The following is a 23202-nucleotide window of genomic DNA, read 5'->3' as shown; positions in this document are numbered from 1 at the left end:
CTCCCGCCTGCGGGCCCGGCCAGACGGGTGGGTCGCCGGGAGGAGCTCGGGGAGGGCCGTACCGATCCGCGCCGCCTCGGGGGGGGGGGGGAGGACCGCACTGCCCGCGCCGCCGCCGCGATGGCGGGCCCCACGCCTGCCTCGAGGAGAGCCAACGCGCGCGTGTGACCGCTGCGTCATCACGGGGCGACTCTCCCCAGCCAATCGTCACCGCGGCGGGGCGGTAGGGCGTCATTTCTCCCTCCTCTGCCCGTCAGGGGCCGGAACGGCGGCACCGAGGTGAGGAGGGACTGCCGGGAGCGGAGCCGCGAGCCGGCCCTGCCGGAGGGATTTCTGGGCGGCGGATGATCCGGCAGCGTCCGTGGAGGGCGGAAGGACCCGCCTTCGGGCCTTGCTTCCTGGAGCCGGGGGCCCGCAGTGCGGGGGGAGGGCTCCAGGAGGGCGTGGGGCGGCCAGGCCGCTCTGCCGGCTAGGCCGCTCTGCCGGCCAGGCGCGGCCGCGGAGCCTGGCCTGACGCTAGGCTTCTCGCCGTGCTGTCAGAAAGCCCCGGCTATTCTGGGATGTCTTACTGTCATCGGTCTGAAAGGGATTTGTCGTTTTCTACGCGCAGGGTAGAAGCCGTTTATTTTAGTCAGGGTGTGAAAAGGCTTAGAGCCATAAATGGACATAAAGTCACTTTAACTTTTCCTTCAAGTCTATTGTTTTTAGGAAATAAAGTCGTCTTCTCCTTATAGGTTGTTTCTGTCTTGGTATAAAAGTGGTTGGTTGTGGTGGGGTTTTTGTTGCAACCAGACTAATATTCTGAAATGTCGTTTGAAACTGCTGCTGGCTTCATTATGGAACTGGGCTTAAAAATCCATGTGATAAAACCTACATGGAGGATTTGGTCAATAGCCTGTGATAGCAGTAAGATTCATATTTCACCAGGGTTTTGACTACCAAAACCAAATGCCATAATCTTAAATGAAGCCAAGTTTGGTGTATTTTTATGCATTTCTTCACCGGAATGTCGTTAACCTATGTTACATTTGTTCAACTGCAGGTTGTTCAAACTTCGATCTCTTTGGACACAGCTTGATTGGCTGGAACTGCTCTTGACTAGAAACTATGAAGAAACAATTTGCATAAAATTTTTATATGACTGAGACCATGGCATCTTCAACAAACATAGATGTTGGGGCCCAGTTAATTGTGGAAGAATGTACTACTAGCTACAGCCTTCCGCCCATGCCGGATATTAAAGTGGAGCATCAGCTTGACTCTAGTACAGAGGAAGGCCCAGCTCAGAGTGTCACCATGGGAATGAAATTCATTTTGCCCAATAGATTTGATATGAATGTCTGCTCACGATTTGTGAAATCTTTGAATGAGGAGGACAGTAAAAATATTCAGGACCAAGTTAACTCTGACCTTGAAGTGGCATCTGTCTTATTTAAAGGTTGAACTTTATGATACAAATTGTTATGTGTGGACTGTGACATCCTGTTAAGCTGTTACATTTTTTAAAAAAAGCCTCTGCCTTGTATGTGTGTTAATCAGTATAGTTTTCTAAGATTTGTTCCCCTAACATTTTTATTATATACTTAATGAATTATTAATGTAAACTTAATTTCCCCCAAGATTATTTTCTAAATCACATTTTTAATTGAAAAAGTAGTGGCACAAAAAATCTCTAATTTAATTTAATAAGAGCTGATGCTGATTGTGAAAACAAGCTTACTTCTTTTGTGTAGCATGTCCTACAACATGCTATATGTTGTTGGATGTATGTGTCTTTACAAAACACTAGTGGAAGCACTATATGATCATTTCAACTTCAGTAGCTTTCTGCAGCATGTTTTATCTTTTCACTAGTACGATGACAAAATAACATAGGTCATGGAGTTGACTTTGTTTCATCAATATGGCTGTACAAAGCCTGTAGTTGTAGTGATTGGCTTGCCAATTCAGCCTCATACTACTTGAAAGCAAACGTTGCTCCAATTCTGGATCCCTGCAGCTAATCTCCAGCCATTGCTGGGCAGCTTCATCAGAATTGATCCATGGTTTTTCATGGCTGAGCACATCGATAGAGAACAGAATTAGGACTTCCATCTGTTTCCCCTTAGCAATTGTAGTTTCCAGTGCTTGCTGTCATATTTCAGACTGTTAGTGATGTATCTTTTTATGAGGTTGAATTTGACCCATTTCCTGTAACAAATACAAACACAGATCTATTGTGAATTTTGATGATTTCTCTAATTTGTATTGTTTGGCTGCAGTTCAGCCATTGTAATTTTAAAATTTTTTTAATTTGCAGGCCCTAAGTGCTTACTAGTGGAGCTGCAGACCTGAACGGCAAATGTAGATCCATCAGTGATAGGGATGTTTTTCTTGGGTAACATATATGAACCCTTTAGAAGTAGTCCTGCGGATCCAGGGATCGCAGGTCAAAAATCCCTGGTAGGTCTCTTAATTTGATCATATCAGCTGTAGCTATTTGATTGGCAAACAAAAAGTAATTTCATTTTCATGCTGTTACCCTCTACTTCTTTTAATTGATTCTCTGCCCGACTTTGTGCTTAGGTTTATGATCTTGAAGTTCTCTATGGTATGAACTCAGTGTGCATGTCAATTAGCTTCTAGTTATTAATTACTGGTGCACAGTGGTATCAAATCAATTTAGCCAATAATGGAGTTTAATCCTTCAATATGTTTTTCCAGTATTTAATCAGCTGATTATTTGGTTTCTCAGCTACTTTTCAAAACCAAAAGCTACTGTTGAGAATTAGAAGCCAAGATAACATATATATATATTCTGTAATAAAATGCCATTAGATTCTAATAGAAAGCTAGAAAAGTTAGTACAAATGAACACAGCAGCAGTGAATGACTTCGTGAAATCTAAGGGGTGATCTGCTATTGCATTTTATCTAAGTTAGGGTAGAATATCTCTCTTCCTGCTGGATAAGTATTCATAAGGCATTCATAATGCAGTTACAGTTTTATCCAACAGGAGTGGAAAAAGTCCTGTTGAAGAAAATTAACGAAGGTTGTCTCCTCCCATGCAATGGACTGGTTAGGGAGTAGGCAAAGGGATGAGCTGAGTGGGCATGGCTGACCAGAGCTGCATCACATTACTGCATTGGAGAGTGTTAGTAAGGATATGACAGGCTAAGTGGAGCTGTCCTACCTGTAAAATCCATTCTAGGCATGTTGAAAATCTAAACTAAGGCTTACCTCATTTAGACAATAACTTGTCTCTGGGTGACATTATGTCATAGTGAACGTGTGGGATAGCAGCATTGGTTTATGCTAGAAATGAATACAGCCATTTACTGAACTCTCACACAGTGGAAAAAGGACATGTCACAAAGCTTACTTAATGTGGGTTTTAAAGATGTTGTGGTACTGGTGCTTTCTGGTTTGACTTGGAATCTGTGGCTTGCTTTTAATGCTCTTACTAGTACTAAAATCCTGTCTGTTTTCTCTGTTCAATATAGCTGAATGCAACATCCACACTTCTCCTTCCCCTGGTATCCAAGTAAGACATGTTTATACTCCATCAACTACTAAGCATTTCTCACCAATAAAACAATCAACTACACTAACCAACAAACACAGGGGAAACGAAGTCTCTACAACACCTCTGCTTGTAAACTGTAAGTATCTTTATGCCTTGCTGTTAATAAGTATTTTGTGAACTGTTTGTTAGATGCTTGATAGATTTTTTTCCAGTTTTTTCTCTGGTGTTGTAATGAACTTCAGTATAGTAAGAAAACACTGAGATAGTCTTGTCTAATTTCATAAGGTTCCAACCATAAAATAGTAATCCACCTGCTGTATTGAATTCATGACTGAAGCATATTTTCCAGAAAGTATCCAATTCTTGATTTAAAAATATAGGTAAAGATTTTTCTGAACCTTTCTAAGCTTTACATTAATGTTCTTCATATACTCGTTTTCCAAACCTGTGCATCTTGTACAATTTATTAAAATTAGATGATTGGTAAGTGCAACAGGATCTTGAAAGTCAAGAAGGTAGTATCGTTTAAAGGGTTTTGTTATTCCTAATTGTCAAGCATTTTCTTTTTAAATTAATTCTCTGTCATTTACTTCATCTATAAATTATTTCCTCTATAAATTAAAGTCCAAAGTTTTTTAAAAAAAAAGAAGCCACTTGCATGGGAAAAATTAATGTGGAGCTGCAACATAGGCCTCTGAACAAAATATGCAGTCTTTTTGGGAAAAAAAACCACAAAAATCCAAAAACTTTAATGGAGTGAATAGGAAGAGGTCAGTGAATGCTTACACATTATGGAATCATTAGCTAAATTTGTTACTACTTAATGTGGATAATTTATTATATATTCCCTCCTAAGTACTTTCCATGTCTGCTCCAAATTGTAATTAGCAAAACCATGGACTTGTGTAGAGTTTACTGTGGGATCAGAGTTTTTTTCTTCATCATCTCTTAAGAATTATTCTGCTTTTCATGCTTGTACTTTTTATTAAAAAAAAAAACCACCACAATCTTTTTTTTCCCCTGTAGATGTCATGTTGCATACAGTTTTGTAGTGTCTGATCTTTTGCACATTGTGGTGAGTGAGAGTCATGCTACAGGCTTTATTGAGCAGCATGACAGGTCTCCTGATGGCATGTGATCTCTTAGATGCCATTTTTAAACTACACAGCCTTAATTTTTCAAGAGATGCTTAATGTCGTTTGTTAAATGTTCTTAATGTGATCTTGGGTTGCTGACCAAGCAGCAGAGACCACGTTGCCTTGTAAAAAGTCAGTGTAGAAAGTATCTTTGCTTTCTAGTATAATTTATACATTTATACCTGAACATATGAAACTCCTTGGAAACATTTCAGTTTTTTAAGATAGTGATTCCAGTTCAGAATATAAGGTGAAACCTATGTACGCTCTTGAATCCAAGTTCTGCACTGCCAATGGACATGTTATGCCCAGCTCCAAATAGAGCAGAATGAAAATTTGTGTGTGTAACACATGCTTTTGCTTCCCTTTTTGCAGCTTTATCAGTTCATCAGCTGGCTGCTCAGGGAGAAATGTTGTATCTGGCCACACGTATTGAACAAGGTGAGACAGAGGGAGGTTAAATGTCTTCCTTTTTTCTTTGGGGCATTTATACCCTGTTGTGCTTGACTTTTTTCCCCAAACCTGTATTAAAAAAAAAATCTTCAATTCTGGTACAAATGGAAGGATATTTGAGGTATCTGTTCTTTGCAGATATGGACTACTGTTTCACATCAGTCTTTTATTCACTCATTGCTATGATTTGGGTTTTAAATTAAACCTTAGTGTTAATAGGAGTTGTAGGTAAATCCTGCCCTCCCCCTGGTCCCCAGCTATATAGGTAATCCATGGAGATGAGAAGGGAGAATCTATTAGATGTATCAGAAGAGTTAATTATTTTTTTAATTGTCTTTGTAATTTAAATCACATTTCATTAATGGTGACTTTCCAATTCTATTTAATCAATCAACATATAGAGCTATATGATGGTAATTTAAGTCATAGCTCACACCTGCAATATAATAGTGCTTCTCATTCTGTGTCGTATGATAGTCTTCAGTGTGACATTTGTGTGTCTGTAATAAGATACAAAATTTCAACTCTACATAACATTGAATTGAGTACCTTTATGGTATATTCTTATTGTACGATAAGTCATCAGCCCTGCTTTCATTTTGAAATGTTTACTGGAAAGCAGGTAATGAGTTGCCAAGTCTATATACTTTGCAATTAGCCATGTATGTGGAAAGCAGATCAATTCTGGAGTGTTAAACAGTAGCAGTTAAAAATGCGTATTATGGTGCTATGATAAGCATGGAAATTTTTTTAAGTACTTGGATAAAAAAATCTAACTCAACTATTTCAGTCAGCTAATTGATAAAAAAAGTTCTTTTTTTCTTCTTCCAGCTGCACTAGAAGTAGACCTTAATTGTTTCCACAAAACACTTTCATGAAGTTTGGGGGCAATGGAGTTACACTGTCTGTATTGCTTTACAACCTAATTCTTTACAAGAATTTACTCACTCTATTGAAAAAAAACACTTTCTGCAATATAATACAGAATGTACCTCATTATTTTACAAGCAGCCATTCTCTTCTTTCCAAAGAGAAAGCCCGGATTACAGACAACTTGTAACATTTCTGAGTGAAAACAGAGCTTGATTAATAGAGCTTAAAAAAAAAAAAACAAACAAAACAAAACAACCAAAAAACCAACCCCAACTCTTAAATTTTACTTTGGTGAGTTGGATATTTTTTTTTATTTTTTGGACAAAGATACTTGCACCACCATTAGGATAGAATTTTGTTTTAAAAGTTAAGATGATAATTACTTTAAGGACACACTGATACCTCAGTCCATTTGCCATGGAAGAGTGTTTCACCAGCTCGTACAGTGCATTAGTGAAAGGGATTACTAAGTTGCATATTTTTCTTTAAACAGAAAATGTAATCAATCATAAGGATGAAGAAGGATTTACCCCTCTGATGTGGGCTGCAGCTCATGGGCAGATAGCAGTAGTGGAATTTCTCCTCCAGAACGTAAGGGAAAAAAGGACACTTAATTTTAAATTTATTTACTTTTTAGTTCAATTTGTCTTCCTAACTTTGTTGATGCTGCTATACACTTAAAAGTTTTAAAGTTAAGTTCAGTTTAAAACCTCACATTAGGAAAAAAATGTGGTTAATTTTATTTTTTTACTATTATTCCAGGGTGCAGATCCTCAGATTTTGGGGAAAGGGCGAGAAAGTGCCCTTTCACTGGCTTGCAGTAAAGGATACACAGATATTGTAAAAATGCTGCTTGACTGTGGAGTTGATGTCAATGAGTATGACTGGGTAAGACCCTAGCTTGCATTTATGTCAGAGAGTGCTTTAGTCAGAAATTTGAAACAGGGCACTGGCTTGGGTTTGAAAATTGTTCTACCTCTTCTGAAATATCTGGGAATTTCAAAACTTCCATAGGGTAAGAGAAGTTGGCCCTGCTAGTTCTGACTTGGTAAAAAGAGAATGAGACTAATGCTGAGTCCTTGTAGAAGGTTGAGCTTACAGCCTAAACAGTAGACAAAAAAAGATGGAAGTTGTGAAGAACCAAAACAGAGCCTCATTTTTATAAAACTTGTGAAGTCTCTTAGCGATACATAGAAGTATACTGGTGTGTTAAGGAATTACAATTGCAGACTGCTCGATCATTGAGTGTCTAAGGCTTTTCTCTACTTTTGTAGAATGGAGGCACACCTCTACTGTATGCAGTACATGGGAACCATGTGAAGTGTGTAAAAATTCTCCTTGGTAAGCAGACAGTCCAAACTGAATTACCAGTAATAATGTACTATTAGTGCTCATTGTCAGAAATATAAGCTGCTTTTCCTATTTTACATAGAAAGTGGTGCTGATCCAACTATCGAAACAGATGCTGGCTATAATTCCATGGATTTGGCTGTAGCCTTGGGCTATCGAAGTGGTGAGTATTGCAAATGTAAATTCTTTGATTTTTATTTTTACTGCTCCTTGTTTATGTAGCTGCTGTAATGGCCTATTAGAGCTGTAAGAAGATCCCTATGCTGCAAGTCTTAATATGCCTAAATGTGTCTAACCCAAATGGGTAGGAGTTTCCATCCCTGTCTCAGAAAGCCAGGTATCTAGTAAGAAAATGTCACTCACCTGGATCTGCATCTGTGGGCATACATAATGGTGTGTAGGGCTGATGCAGCTATGATCCAGACGAGGGGAGCTGAGATGCTCCCCCACCCTGTACAGAGGAGTCTTTGTTGCACTGGACAAGTGATAAGAGGCCTGCAGCCCTCCTGAACCCCTCACCCTGGCGCTCCTTTGATTGGCTTGATGTGATGTAGTTTGCAAAACCTTCTTACCCTGTCAAACTAGCTCTAGTTTATCTTGGGAGGCAGACAGTAATAGTGCCAGGATCAGTGAATTTGGTTACCCTATGTGGCTCTGGAAAACAGAGGCAAATAAGGGACTCTTCTTTGTTATTCTCTCAAGCTGCTTTCATTTTGAAAGCTGTGAAATGTCTGCCATTAGAGAAATTAACTGAATCCAAAAATAAGCCCAGCATTGCATGTGTAGTTTCTCCAAACACAGCCCTGTGCTTATGAGGGCCAGTAACTGCATAGATATCTAGATGTGGGGCTGCTACAAGAGTTCAATCTTAAAACGTTCCACAGAAGTAGTTTCTAAGAAATGTTTTTGCCTACTTTATAGGCTTAAAAATTTGCTCTCCGTATGCTATCTGACTACTCAAACCAGAGAACAGATCATCACGTCCAAAAACCATCATCTGCCTTACTGGGTGTATTGGTTTTGCATTATACGAGGCTTTTATTTTCTGAAGGGATGCAAGCTTTCTTCCCAGAGTGAATTTATTCCTGTCTGTTTGTTTTCTATTAAATGATGGTACAGGACAAGTCAGCATCTGCCAGGAAAAAATAATACAACCCTAAAAATGTGAAAGAACATTGAACACCGATTAACCTGATTTTTTTTTTTTTTTCTCTGCTTTAGTTCAACAGGTTATTGAGTCTCATTTATTAAGGCTACTTCAAAATATCAAGGAATAATGGTTGGCTGTTCTGCAGGTATCAGTTCTTGGCTTGGAGATTTGAACTGCTTTTTTAGCCCTGTAATGGGTTACAAGGGTTGGTTGTTTTGTAACTTTACCTCAGTTTAACTATTTGCTGGTTTTAGTTAAGCTTTTTAATATTCTTCCTCTTCTTTCATTGTTGTTCATAGAAATATGCAATGTCATCCTTTTCTTAAATATATTTTATATAATTTCTAGAAGAAAAATTCAGTTGTCATGCATGAAGAACTTTGTAAATAAAACCAGTTTTAACCATCTAAATGTTTACACTGAGTGCAGTGGGTGGCACTGTGCCAAGTGTCCTACTTCATCACATCATTGGTATGTATTCACAGGAAGAAATTTGTTTAGGTATTGAGGTATATCACCATAGAAGATAGATGTCTTTACTGTTGTTAATACCAAAATGTGCACCATGTGTGATTGTTTGCGAGATCCCCAGTTAATATTATTGTGTCAGCTTTTGGCTTTGATTTTTAAGAAGTGGTAATAAATCAAAGAACTTTGATGTTAGTTTAATTCCTACCTGATTTCCTTCCACCTACCTCTGCCTTCCTGTTGTAGTCCTGAAACAACTAGGTCAAAATGTCCTAGGTAGAAATTTCTCTGGTATAAGGAAGCCTAATTGCAAGTGCAGAAGTCCTAGCTCCTGACCATCCTCCCCACAGTGACTGAAAGCAGACATCAGCCATATGGGAAGAGAAGCCAGAGCCCACTGCATTCCAGCCTTCTTCAGCCAAAGCATCATCCTTTGGATTATAGAATATCTCAAGTTGGAAGGGTCCCATAAGAATCATCAAGTCCAACTCCCTGCTCCTCACAGGACTACCTGAAACTAAACCATATGACTAAGAGCCTCATCCAGATGCTCCTTGAACTCTGACAGGCTTGGCGCTGTGACCACTTCTTGGGGAGCCTGTTCCAGTGACTGACCACCCTCTCAGTGAAGAACTTTTTACTAATGTTTGCTCTGAACTTCCCTTGATGCAGCTTCATTCCATCTCCTTGTGTCCTGTCACTGGTCATCAGAGAGAGATCAGCACCTCCCCTGCACTCCCCACCTTGAGGAAGTTGTAGGCTGCAGTGAGGTCACACCTCAGCCTTCTCTTCTCCAAGCTGAACAAATCAAGTGACCTCAGCCGTTCCTCTTAAGTCTTACCCTCGAGACCTTTCCCATCTTGGTCACTCTCTTCTGGACACACTCTAGTAGTCTGATGTCCTCCTTACATTGAGGCGCCCACAACTGCAGACAGCAGTGGACGAGGGGCCGCACCAGTGCAGCGCAGGGTGGGACAGTCACCTCCCTTGACCAGCCAGCGATGCTGTGCTTGATGCGCCCAGGGCACGGTTGGCCCTTTGGGCTGCCAGGGCACAGTGTTGACTCATGTTCAACTTGCCATCAACCCAAACCCCCAGACCTCTTCTTGTGGGGCTGCTCTCCAGCCTCTCATCCCGCTGTCTGGGGTGATGTCCCAGTGTAGCTGTTTAGTTAGAACAGTAATTATGATTTTGAAATTAGTTGAAAAAATCAGGCAGTGTTAACTGATTTTTCTGGAACCCCTGCACTTAATCAAAACTAATCACGAGTGATGGGAGATGTGATAGTTTTGCACAAATAAGCTCTTCAAAGAGACTTTTCAGAAGCTTTTCCCCTGTCAGTGCATTAGGGATCACGTTTTCCCACAAGCATTTCTCCATTGTGTCCACTAGAGGTCTGGCATCTATTCCCATACCTAACCCCTGCTGTTCTTCCCAGTCCATGAGTAGTGAGCTCAATCTCCAATTTGCTCTCCATATAGAGTTCGCAAGACATGAGCGGACCCAGGTATGTTTCTGTATTCCTAGTACAGTGTCTCTACCATGTTTAATTTTTCTATTTGAAAACCATTCCATACACAAATCAATACTGTTTAAAGTACATGCACTGTGATCCTGACCAAAGGTACTTGAAGGCTGGGGAATAATCCAACTGAGTTCTTTGAGTCAGAGCCAGAGAAATAATGAATTCAAAATGCTAACTTTGTTATTTCAAAGTGACTGAATACACAACGAGGGGAAATGTAGGGAAAAAAATCCAAACCTACATGGATTAAACCTGAATTTCTAGCCAAATTTTTCTCTGACTCTGTACTGAAACATCTGTGGTGTATAGAATGTGTAAATCAGGCCAGAATTAACCTGAAAAATTGTGTGAGAGCTGGTCCGGAAATTTGATGAAGCTTTTAATGAAGCTGAAATCTGAAATGGAATGAACCTTAAGGGAGGTGGAGCAAGAAAAGGTAACTGGTCTTCCATGTGTTGGTGAAATCCTTGCTGCATTTAAATATTATCTGTCTCCCAGACTTTGACACTTGTGTTTTTTCTGGAGGGTTTACACCAGTTCCACTGTATCCTGCATGATGAAAGAAACAATAAATCTGACATGCCTTGTAAGCAAGAGAAGGAAATTGTTTCATAATCAAAATCTAGAAAAATATGACTTACTGTAAGTAATTTTAAAATAAAATAACATGAAGTGGCAATTAATGCGAACTTGCATATTAGAAATACTGGGATGCAATGACCTTTGTAAAAACAAATGTTGAACTTCCATGTTTGATGAAAAGCAATGCAAATAAAATGCAAACTCTTTTGAAATACCATAACCTGAGCCATTTCATTAGTTGTTAAGACATCTTATGTATAGACATGCTAATAAATGTGCATAAGGAACAGACTTGCCTTTTTCTGTATTATTTGTAGTGCAGGAAAGTACTTGTTCTAAATGACAAACCTTCATAGCTGCTTTGTATTTTGTCTTAATCTTCAGTCATATGTGAAATAAACTGACAAATTCTTAACTATTGCCTGAAAATGTATCCTAGGAAATACATTTTTTTTTAATTATGTGGGAAGATACTGAAGCAGAGAAACATAGATGAAGACAGCAAAATATAAAACTTCCATCTTTTGCTGTAGAATTTCAAGCAATTGTCAGATAGTCATCACCACACATCCCACAAAAGTGAGTACAAAGATGAAAATGGTCATCTTGCAGAATCTGTTTCATAGAATCAATAGAATCTTTAAGGTTGGAAAAGACCTCTAAGATCATCAAGTTCAACTGTCAACCCAACACCACCATGTCTACTAAACCATGTCCTGAAGTGCCATGTCTGTACGTTATTTGAACACCTCCAGGGATGGTGACTCCACTGCCTCTCTGGGGAGCCTGTTCCAATACCTGACCACTCTGTCGGTGAAGAAATTTTTCCTAATACCCCATCTAATCCTCCCCTGCAGCAACTTAAGGCCATTTCCTCTTGTCCTATCACTTGTTACTTCAGAGAAAAGACCAACACCCACCTGGCTACAACCTCCTGTCAGGTAGTTGTAGGGAGTGAGAAGGTCTCCCCTCAGCCTCCTTTTCTCCAGGCTAAACAACTCCAGTTCCCTCAGCTGCTCCTCATAAGACTTGTGCTTTAGACCTTTCACCAGCTTCATTGCCCTTCTCTGGACACGCTCCAGCACCTCAATGTCTTGTCTCGTAGTGAGGGGCCCAACACTGAACACAGGACTCAAAGTGCGGCCTCACCAGTGCTGAGTGCAGGGGGACGATCACATCCCTACTCCTGCTGGCCACATTATTTCTGACACAAGCCAGGATGCTGTTGGCCTTCTTGGCCACCTGGGCACACTGCTGGCTCATGTTCAGCCAGCTGTTGACCAACACCCCCAGGTCCTTTTCCACCAGGCAGCTTTCCAGCCACTCTTCCCCAAGCCTGTAGTGCTGCATGGAGTTGTTGTGATCCCAGTGCAGGACCTGGCACTCAGCCCTGTCAAACCTCATACAGTTGGCCTCACCCCCTTGACCCAGCCTGTCCAGATCCCTCTGTAGACCCTTCCTACCCTCCAGCAGATTGACGCACCAACCCAATTTGGTGTCATCCGCAAACTGACTGAGGGCGCACTCAATCCCCTCATCCAGATCATTGATAAAGATATTAAAGAGAACTGGCCCCAGTACTGAGCCCTGGGGAACACCGCTTGTGATTTAACTCCATTCACCACAACTCTTTGGGCCCAGCCATCCAGACAGTTTTTTACCCAGCAAAGCGTACACCTGCCCAAGCCATGAGCAGCCAGTTTCTCCAGGATAATGCTGTGGGAAATGGTGTCAAAGGCTTTACTAAAGTCCAGGCAGACAACATCCACAGCCTTTCCCCCATCCACTACGTGGGTCACCTGGCCATAGAAGGAGATCAGGTTAGTCAAGCAGGACCTGCCTTTCATGAACCCATGTTGGCTGGGCCTGATTGACTGGTTGTCTTGCACCTGCCTGGTGAACACACTCAAGATGAACCGCTCCATAATCTTCCCCAGTACTGAGGTCAGACTGACAGGCCTGTAGTTCCCCAAATCCTCCTCCCAGCCCTTCTTGTAGATGGACATCACATTAGCAAGCCTCCAGTCATCTGGGACCTCCCCTGTTAACCGGGACTGTTGATAAATGATGGAGAGTGGCTTGGCAAGCTCCTCTGCCAGCTCCCTCAGTACTCTCAGGTAAGAGCCCTTTCTATAGCATAACATTCTGCTGCCAAAGCAATGAACATGGAACTGAAGTTTTCTGTGGCCCTTGTGAGGGCCCTGCAGGGAACAACCAGCAGTATTTCATAAGCTATGAGAGTCAGACACCCTGAGGAAAACTTAGAGTTAGCAAACTGGGAAGGACAAAAAAAAAAAAAAAAAAAAAAAACAACTATGGAAAGAAAAAGCTTTACTCACTGGAAAAAAAATCACTGTCAAGAAAGCACAGACAACTGTTGATTATGCAATATTAACAGCATGCTTCACTCCACATACTTTGCGTTTCTGAGGCTCAACAATGAATTTTTGTTTCTCTTGATGTAAATATTTCTCAATATTCAGTTTTCTTTGTTTATAGTGGTAAAAATTGTAAAGTCCCAGATTCAGCATTGATAAGTGTTTTGAAAATGTCAGCCTGCTGATTTTGTTTTACTGAACAATTTCTGTAGCCTCTGATGGCAGAGAGAAGACACTAGGAGTTACCTTTGAACCACACTCATGGGTCTGAAGGCAGCAGTGTTTCCTTGCCATGTCATGCCACAAGACCAGAGGAATTTGAAAATGCCATAATCAAAATCTTAACTCCAAGTTGATTCTCCCCAAAGCTTTTACCAGAAGATTTTTATTAACAGGAATATTAATAAAATATTTTACATTTGAACTTGAGTCATAGCATACTGTATCTCAGAGTGTTAGCAAACAAGTCACTTTTCCTGATTAACTACATTATTTTTGCCAAATTCAACGTGCAGCATGTAATCACAAATGTAATGAACTCTGCCTAACAAAGCAGATTGCCTAGCACAGTTTCATATAGTAATAACAGCCAAATGCTTCAGAGCCGCACGAAGTCTTTGTCTCATTCTTTCATGTTTGACTTTGCAGGGTATTGTGGTCTATTTAACAGAGGGAGTACACAGCAAATAAACTCTGCAATGCAGTGGGTACAACATTTGTCAGAATTAACGTTCACTTACAGCTACGACTGGCTGCAACAGCTTAGAAACCTGACAGTGCGAGACAGACAGGTTTTATCTGTCTGTCAGGGAGGTAAAAGAAAGCTAGCAATGCAAGCAGTGCTGTTCGTAGAGGGCAATAATTTAGGCGTGAAATAATTCTACCAAGGAGAAAAGAAAAATTTACACATCCACTTCGTAATTGCTCAAAGACATTCTGCTTTCTCACAATGAGGCAATGGCTGAGCTAGAAACTGAACCAATGAAGACAGTGAAGAATAATGATAAATAGATTGTTAATGTTTGATTAAAAGAAGTTAAGATGCTGTCTGTATAGCCATTCCTAAAGGAACTGTGACTGGTACCCCCTGCTCCCCACTCCAGGTAAGGTGGTTAGCATAACTAACGCCTTTTTATATGGCAAGCAGCCATTCTCTGGGACAGAGCAGGTCATGTATTCGTTCCCTTTCCTCTCGTTATCAGGCCCTGAAGGTCCTGTGCACCAATGGAGGAACCAAACAGATTTCTTCTTCCTCTCTCTATGGGCCTCAAGGTTCCTGGGCACAAGGCCGATTACTCCCTTCCTTTCCAGCCCTGAATGTCCCAGGCACCCGGCCAACCCGGTGGTGGTGATGACCCCACCGCAGAACAGGGAAGCGTAACAGCCCCCCAGAGTGCTGTCAGTAAACCAACAGCTGTAAGTCCTAAGGGGGAACTTGGACCAGAACTGCTGCAGGACAGTGAGACCTGGGACCCCCCTGTGGCTAGGGATGCCTCCACCATCATCTGCATCCTCCAAGGACTGAGGGAGTGACTCCTCTTATATGTGAGTCTAGATTATCATTGTTATATAGATACAGCAAGCCATGTACTAAGATTTGACATGATCTGCAGAGGGTCCAGGTGATTAGAAACCATAAGTTAATCTAGGTGATTAGAAATTATAATTAAACTGCATTACAAATTCTGTATTATGCTACTTATAAATTGTATTACATTGACTCTATTTGGATAAATTCTGTGCTATTCTAATAATAAATTCTGTGCTATACTACTAATAATATTCTGTTAAGAAAAATAAGCTTTCATTCTAACTACAAGTTAGTGCCATCATCATTCTGCCAAGGATCCCTGAAAGAACCCATCTATCCCTCAGTGTCAAGTGGCAGAAACGTAACTTTAAATGTATACATTTTCATCCAGACAGGATTCAGTGAAGTGAGGAGTTAATCATGTACAATGTCAGCATTACTATTTGCATGTAAATTTGATGAACACTTTGTAACACTCTTTCTTGTCTTTTCTGGTTTTCCCTGGGGCTGTTACTAGTTCCACTCTGTTGCCTTCTTTGTTCATCCGTCTTGTATTTTGAATTCCCCATTTGTATTTCTGAGACAGTTACAGAAAGCAGCAACCTCCTGCCAGACCTTCCCAGGGCAGAGCCTCATCTCCCTTCAGCCTCTTGTGGGTTTTCCCTTGATAGATATATTTTTTTTATAAAAATATCAGTATCCAACACCTCCCCATGCTACACAGGCAGCTGGTGCCCACAGCAGGGAGCCAAGGGATAGCAGGCAAGGCCTCTGCTCTCCACCTTTTCCAAGATCCACGAGATCACAGCTCCCCACTGTGGCACCAGAGGCAAACTCTGTCCCAGGGCCACGATCATTTCCCCCGTGGCACTCTCCTTCTCAGAGAATCCAGCAGCTGGTATCCCAGTGGTATTCCTGCAGAAATACTGAACTCCAAGGAGATGGAAATCAGCCACTGAACCTTATTCTTACTTGGCTGAGAAACAACACAGACACACTTCTACCTATGGCATGGACCAGTTTTGGATTTCTGGAGCTGTTTTACTGTGCCTTGGTCCTACATTATTCATGTAACCTTTAAGCAACCTTGAAGCTCACTTCTTTAAACCCCAATGATGCTACTTAACTCACAGCCTGAAGAGAAAGCTGCAAACTAGGGCCAGAACCACTACTGATTTTCCACAACTGTTCTGTAACAGTACTTGGAACAAAAAGTGTCAGAAATAGAGCAACCATGAGAGTTTATCCTAATTCTAGGTAACCTGTTCTGCCTAAGCAGTTCACATTCACAGCTCTAGGTAATCCCTAGCATCAATCAGATACAAATCCATGTTCTCATGAAACTGTAAAGGATAAGGGACAAAAAGGAGGAGAAAGACTGTATTTACTGGGATGATAGACTAAAATCTGTTCTGCATTTTTCACTAGGAAGCTGATTGTTAGGCACATTCCAGCAGAGTTTTTCCTGAACATTGTGCACCAGGCTTTTTTTCCTTTACAACAACAGTATAAATCACTGGAGTGCAGACACAGCCCATCACTAGAATGATCATCATTAGTATTGTTATAGCAGTTCCGCTTGCACGCACCTCCTGCTGTGCAGCACATAACGCTTTCAGGAAGTACACTGCTCTGTCTGGCAATGAATGTATAACTGGGTGAATTAGGAATCCAGTCACTTGGAACTTTAAAGATCAAAGATATTGTTAGGGGTTAGTCCTAGGAATGACGTCTGAATAGATCTTTCTGTTGAGGTTGATTTGTCACCAAATTAAGCTAGCAATTCTCCAGGCATACAGGACTGTAAAGCATGTCAGTCAATCTTCAGCAGACGAGCAGTGATGAAGCCAACCATGCACACAGAAATCAGCAGGGAAGGTTGCAGAGCCCAACAGAAAGGGAGGTGTAAACTGGGCCCAGCAACAAGGTGGATTACAGCTGTGAGACTGAGCTGTGCAGCTCATCCTTTTCCTGCAAGAAGAAACCTAAATAATCTCTGAATAATCCTCTGAAAAAAAAATACTGACCTGCATTGTGGGGAATATTGTTTTGATTCATGACATAAACAACTGCACATGCTCCTTTTTTATCACTGAAATCAAAACATGGCAAATACTGCCACATGACATGCTTTTCACAGACCTCAAGTTTTTCTAGCACATCAGCATTTCTATTTCATAAATAGAAAATACAGCTTACGGGACAGTATAATTTCCACACAAATTCTAGTACATATCACAAGTATTTCAGGATTACATATCATACCATCCAATGGCTTGATTGAACCTTTCAATATTATTGTCAGGTAGAGGACACTGGATCACATGCAATCTGCAAACTTGATGCGCCAGCACTTATCCAGGCTTCTAGCAGAGTTGAAAAATGGGCAAGCTGTGGCTAAACCCTATAAATCCCTGCACCCAGCATTTGCAGCCATTAGGCTACACCTAGAATATCCTAAATGTTATAACCTAAAGGACTCAGAACAGAGTTGCTTCTGAAAATGTATCACAAAACCAGCTTGCCTAGCTATTCTTAATCTGTGGTATAATGTCTGTCACGAGCACAGGGTAAGATTCACAGGCATAACAACATTGCCATTGTCTCCAAACAGGCTTTTGTTTAGAAGCAGTATGCTTTTCTGCTCACATAAAATGTGAAGATTTCAAGAAGATCCACAGCCTTCCAGAAAATATAGTGGTGCATCTTTGAAGGCTTAAGTCCCCCTTGGAATTTAACTTACAGCCCGCTAATACAGGTTGTCTGTTAAATATACTGTATTTCCTGATGAAACCAGAGAGCTACAGAGATAGGATATAGTTGAAAAAGCAAAAGTAAAAACAATTCCAAGTTTTGGAACAACTAACACTTAATTTTCAAGGTACAAATAATTAAAATAGGACAATACTAAACCATGAGGAACAAATATAATGGGAGTAGAGGGTCTATTCTACAAATGTGAGAGGGCTGACACACTGAGGCAGAATGACAGTCTATCTAGTCTACAGTTCCTGACAGAGGTCAGCCTAGACACCAGTGTATACGTGCACGAGGTCACATCTAAGCAGGTCCGAATTTTGTATGCCAGTGGAAAAGGATGACTCAGTGTATTCTGAGACCTGTAGACTACTCCAGTTTCTACAAACAGTAAAAAACACACCAAAAAAACCTTAAAGATCACACCCCACCCCCCGGGGTAGGAATTACTGGAGCATGAAATGCTGCAGATGTACATGGGGATTGTTTATCCAAATGCTGCCCCCAGCATATGCTAAAGGCAAACCCCAGCCACATGAGCTGGCTATGCTGGTTTCACGTTGTTTAGGAACTACCCTAAACCAGAAAGAACTGCACCACCTCATGATTCCTAACACCAGAGTGGTGCAAAGCAGCCAGAAGGAAATTAATTTTCACATTAACTCCTCTGTGCTGCTTTGGATGCCAACTGTCCCAGCGACAAATCTTGTAGCAGACACCTCAAATCAATGAGCCTGCCACTCTGCTGCCACAACTGTTCAATTTTTTCACTGCATCTCCATTTTAGTTTAGGTATGAGTCCTACAAGCACTCATGTTCACATTACCTCTACAGGATCAGGAGCCCTGAGGCAGTAGCTGTCTCTCACCATAAGTTTACATAAGACTCATGCCTGGTGGGGTGTGTTGGGTTTGCATGGCAAGGTTTTGGTAGCGGGGGGGCTACAGGGGTGGCTTCTGTGAGAAGCTGCTAGAAGCTTCCCCTGTGTCTGACAGAGCCAATGCCAGCCGGCTCCAAGACGGACCCACCACTGGTCAAGGCCAAGCCAATCAGTGCCTCTGTGATAACATATGTAAGAAAGAGAAAAACAGCTAGAGAGCGCTTTTGCAGCCAGAGAGATGAGTGAGAAGATGTAAGAAACTCTGCAGACACCAAGGTCAGTGCAGAAGGAGGGGGAGGAGGTGCTCCAGGCGTCAGAGCAGAGATTCCCCTGCAGTCCGTGGTGAAGACCATGGTGAAGCAGGCTGTCCCCCTGCAGCCCATGGAGGGAGGATGAGGGGGTGTAGAGATTCCACCTGCAGCCCGTGGAGGACCCCACGCCGGAGCAGGTGGAGGCACCTGAAGGAGGCTGTGACCCTGTGGGAAGCCCACACTGGAGCAGGCTCCTGGCAGGACCTGTGGATCCATGGAGAGAGGAGCCCACGCCAGAGCAGGTTTGCTGGCAGGACTTGTGACCCTGTGGGGGACCCACGCTGGAGCAGTTTGCTCCTGAAGGTCTGCACCCCATGGGAGAGACCCATGCTGGAGCAGTTCGTGAAGGTCTGTAGCCTGTGGGAAGGACTCACGATGGAGAAGTTCGTGAAGGACTGTCTCCTGTGAGAGGGAGCCCACGCTGGAGCAGGGGAATGATGAGAGGACTCCTCCCCCTGAGGATGAAGAAGCAGCAGAAACACAGTGTGATGAACTGACCACAACCCCCATTCCCCGTCCCCCTGTGCCGCTGAGGGGGGGCAGAGGTTGAAGCCAGGAGTGAAGTTGAGCCCAGGAAGATGGGAGGGGTGGGGGAGGTGTTTTAATATTTGGTTTTTCTCATTCCTCTACTGTTTTGCTGAGTAATAAATTAGATGAATCTCCTTTCCAAGTTCTCTCTGTTTTGCTCGTGACGATAATTAGTGAGTGATCTCTCCCTGTCCTTATCTCGACCCACAAGCTTTTCGTTATACCTTTTCTCCCCTGTCTGGTGAATGAGGGGAGTGATAGAGCAGCTCTGGTGGGCACCTGGCCCCCAGCCAGGGTCAACCCACCACATGGGGGCAGATGAATCCCCCAACTATAACACAACAAAATGTGAGTTGACTGACAGAAGTGAAGACAATAATGTTGTTGTCAGAAGTGAAGAGAAACAATGTTAGAAATCAGCACAAATGCAGAAGTCTTTAAAACATAGCTGATCATAATAAATACTGTATAAATGGTTCCTACCCACTCAAGTCTGCTCACTATGTAGCACAGCCATGTTGCTCACTTAAGTGGCTCTAAGGAGGCATTACCGCTTTTAACTCCTGTTAGCCCTGCAGACGCAACACTCCCGAAGAGACAAGCAAGATCTTTAGTAACCACATGCATTACCACCACCATTCTACCATGACTGCCAGCTACTCTCAACAGGTGTGTAATACCACAGATGGCAATGTCAAACACTAATGTCACAGATCCAGCACAGATTTTGGCCCACACAACCATCTTTACATTCTTTGTCCTGCATAGCCACAAGTTAAGAGTGCAAGAAGTGCCCCGGGTCTCAGCTGGGTCCTTAAAGTTACCAGTCTTACTTATGCATAGTTATTAGGCACTCATTGTAAAACAGTAGCCCACAAAATGTGACTGCTGAGAGAAGATCTGACCCTCAAGCCATACTCAGCTGCCTCTGCAATTGCTTGATGTGGTTGCTGGAAATAACAGGAAAGCAAAGCAGGACTACCCACAGTTCCTGGAGCTGTGGCTTAAATGCAGAATTCCTCCTGTTTCAGTAGATACTTCCAACACCTTGCTTAATCCTACTGCAACGTTTTAAACCCAGTGATAATAAGTAGGTGCAAACATTTGCTGCAAGTTATATGTTGCTTGTGAAGCAGGAGACTGCTCAGGTGTCATGGCTGAAATTTCTGAGATTCCAGCACAAGCCCACCAGGCATTAACAACTCAATTGCAGCTCCATAAACTCTAGAAGTCTCCAACTAAAGAAAGACAGACCTGTTCAACTCAACTTCAGGTGTCTTCTAAAAACTGGGACAGTAGGGCACAACCCACATCCACATTTTTCCAGTACCCAAAAAAACCCCACACAAAAACCACTACCCATATTTAACAGAAATGTAGAATAGGGATTTCTGATGCAGGAGATACTTCCACCATTACCTGCCAATATCCTGCATAGCATATCAAATCCCTGACTGTGTGAGAAAAAGTGTTGCAAATGTTGGTTACTGGACAACAGTAGCAAAAGCACTGTGCTGCATGATCAAACTGACCTTCAACCAGCCCAGGATCTGAGTATCAGTAAGATGTCCCAGAATTCTGCCTTCTGCGTACATAAGAAATAGACATATGCTATAAAAATACTGATTAGTGCTTATACCATTACAACACTAATGAACCTATGATTTGCTCAGATTCATTAGTAATGCAAAAGGTTGGGCTGTAACTCATCTGCAAAAGTACTATTCATCCCTGCACTACACAAACATTGTTAGAGATGCTTTTTCATGGCCAGGATTTCTTCATTACAATGTAAACGCAGTACACAAGTTGCATCTGTTAAATCTATTTCTCACCAAAACAGATTATAGCAAAACAGTACAGTATCAGTATTACATAAGCTGTATTCCTTCTATTCAGTAACATTATTATCTAATGATAATCCATGCATGAAGGCAGAATATTAACAGAGCAATGGAAGATTTTCATGATGAGACTGTAAGTAGCTTACGCTACCAGGAAACCACAGCTTAAAGTTGATTAGAATACACACAGTTGTACTCCTGGTTCTCAGAACTTTTAGATGCATCCACTTTTTATCCATCTTTAAAGCTATCGAGTTTGACTCGCTGTCAAACTAATCATGATACTCCTTCATGCTACAGACTGTTCACCTTAGCTAAGCAAGCTTGGGTCAGCTGCATTGTTAGCCCCTTTTCCATGAAAAAGACTTCCTCCCAGAGTACAATCTAAGTTTTGTTTTCTTTTAGAATGGTAGGGGTTGGAAGGGACCTCTGGAGACCATCTAGTCCAACCCCCCTGCTAAATCAGGATCACCTACAGCAGGTTTCACAGGATCACGTCCAGGTGGGTTCTGAATATCTCCAGAGAAGGAGACTCCACAACCTCTCTGGGCAGCCTGTTCCAGTGCTCGGTCACCCTCACAGTAAGGAAGTTTTCCCTCATATTCAGATGGGACTTCCTGTGCTCCAGTTTGTGCCCGCTGCCCCTTGTCCTGTCCCTGGGCAACGTTGAGAAGAGTCTGGCCCCTTCCCGTACACATCCACCCTTTAGATATTGATAAGCATGGATGAGATCCCCTCTCAGTCTTCTCCAGGCTAAACGGACCCAGCTCTCAGCCTTTCCTCACACAAGAGAGTCCCATAATCATCCTTGTGGCCCTCCGCTGGACTCTCTCCAGCAGTTCTTTGTCTTTCTTCAACTGAGGAGCCCAGAACTGGACACAACACTCCAGATGTGGCCTCACCAGGGCAGAGTAGAGGGGGAGGATAACCTCCCTCGACCTGCTGGCCATGCTTTTCTTACTGCACCCCAGGTACCATTGGCCTTCTTGGCCATGAGGGCACGCCGCTGGCTCCTGGATAACTTGCTGTCCACCAGGACCCTCAGGTCCTTCTCTGCAGAGCTGCTTCCCAGCAGGTCAGCCCCTAACCTGTACCGATGCTTGGGGTTATTCCTCCCTAGGTGCAGGACCCTACACTTGCCCTTCCTGAATTTCACATGGTTCCCCTCTGCCCAACTCTCCAGCCTGTCCAGATCTCGCTCAATGACAGTGCAGCCTTCTGGTGTATCAGCCACTCCTCCCGGTTTAGTATCATCAAACTGGCTGAGGGTACACTTGTTTCTTTGTCCAGGTCATTGATGAATGTGTCGAGTAACACCAGACCCAGCACTGACCCCTGGGCCACACCACTAGCTACAGGCCTCCAACTAGACTCTGCACCACTTATCACAACCCTCTGAGCTCTGCCGTTCAGCCAGTTCCCAACCCATCTCCCTGTCCACTTACCCCACTGTCACTCATATAGGTCAGAATCTTTCAACTACCACATCCAATGGAAACATTTTCAGCAATTCTCATAAATTGCTGGATGCAGCTGAAACTATAGATCTGAAAAGGGACAAAGGTTAGCTTAGAAAAATCAGGAGCCACATTGCATATATTTATGTAAGCCCAAGACGTGTTGAGTACTTGTTAGTATTTTAAAATACCCAGCTTTTAAAATCTCTCCTTTACATATATCACCATCTTAATTCACTTCAGACTGTAATCTAGTCAACATCAACAGACTTCCCTGTAGGCTTTCCTATGTGCCAAATATTAACTCTAGTTTCATAATTTGTTCGCATCCATTCTCACAAAGAGGACAATCAACCAGTTTCCATGTTCTGGCTTCTCAATGACTCCTCCCCCACCTCCCTGGAAAGACACTAACTTCCCCCTCTCACCTCCCACCACCTGTAACATTCACATTCACAAACACAAGCTGTTTTC

At 42.3% G+C, this 23202-nt stretch overlaps 1 protein-coding gene across 2 annotated transcripts; it reads left to right on the top strand.

Annotated features, from left to right (window-relative positions):
- The first annotated feature begins 32 nt into the window (after positions 1 to 32).
- On the top strand, positions 33 to 11471 carry ANKRA2 (ankyrin repeat family A member 2). Of its 2 annotated transcripts, XM_075739329.1 has the most exons (10): positions 191 to 279; positions 1043 to 1438; positions 3483 to 3641; positions 5017 to 5082; positions 6461 to 6558; positions 6730 to 6855; positions 7242 to 7308; positions 7400 to 7480; positions 8539 to 8612; positions 9182 to 9309. In XM_075739329.1, the coding sequence occupies exons 2-9, from the start codon at positions 1138 to 1140 to the stop codon at positions 8592 to 8594; spliced, it is 954 nt and encodes a 317-aa protein (XP_075595444.1). In that variant the 5' UTR covers positions 191 to 279; positions 1043 to 1137; the 3' UTR covers positions 8595 to 8612; positions 9182 to 9309. The 2 variants fall into 2 exon arrangements, with proteins under 2 accessions (XP_075595445.1, XP_075595444.1); XM_075739330.1 differs by having other exon boundaries at positions 33 to 279; positions 8539 to 11471.
- Positions 11472 to 23202: the final 11731 nt, after the last annotated feature.

Source organism: Balearica regulorum, chromosome Z (assembly GCF_011004875.1).
Source record: "Balearica regulorum gibbericeps isolate bBalReg1 chromosome Z, bBalReg1.pri, whole genome shotgun sequence".
Lineage (NCBI taxonomy): Eukaryota > Metazoa > Chordata > Aves > Gruiformes > Gruidae > Balearica > Balearica regulorum.
This window is presented reverse-complemented; position numbering and strand designations above follow the sequence as displayed.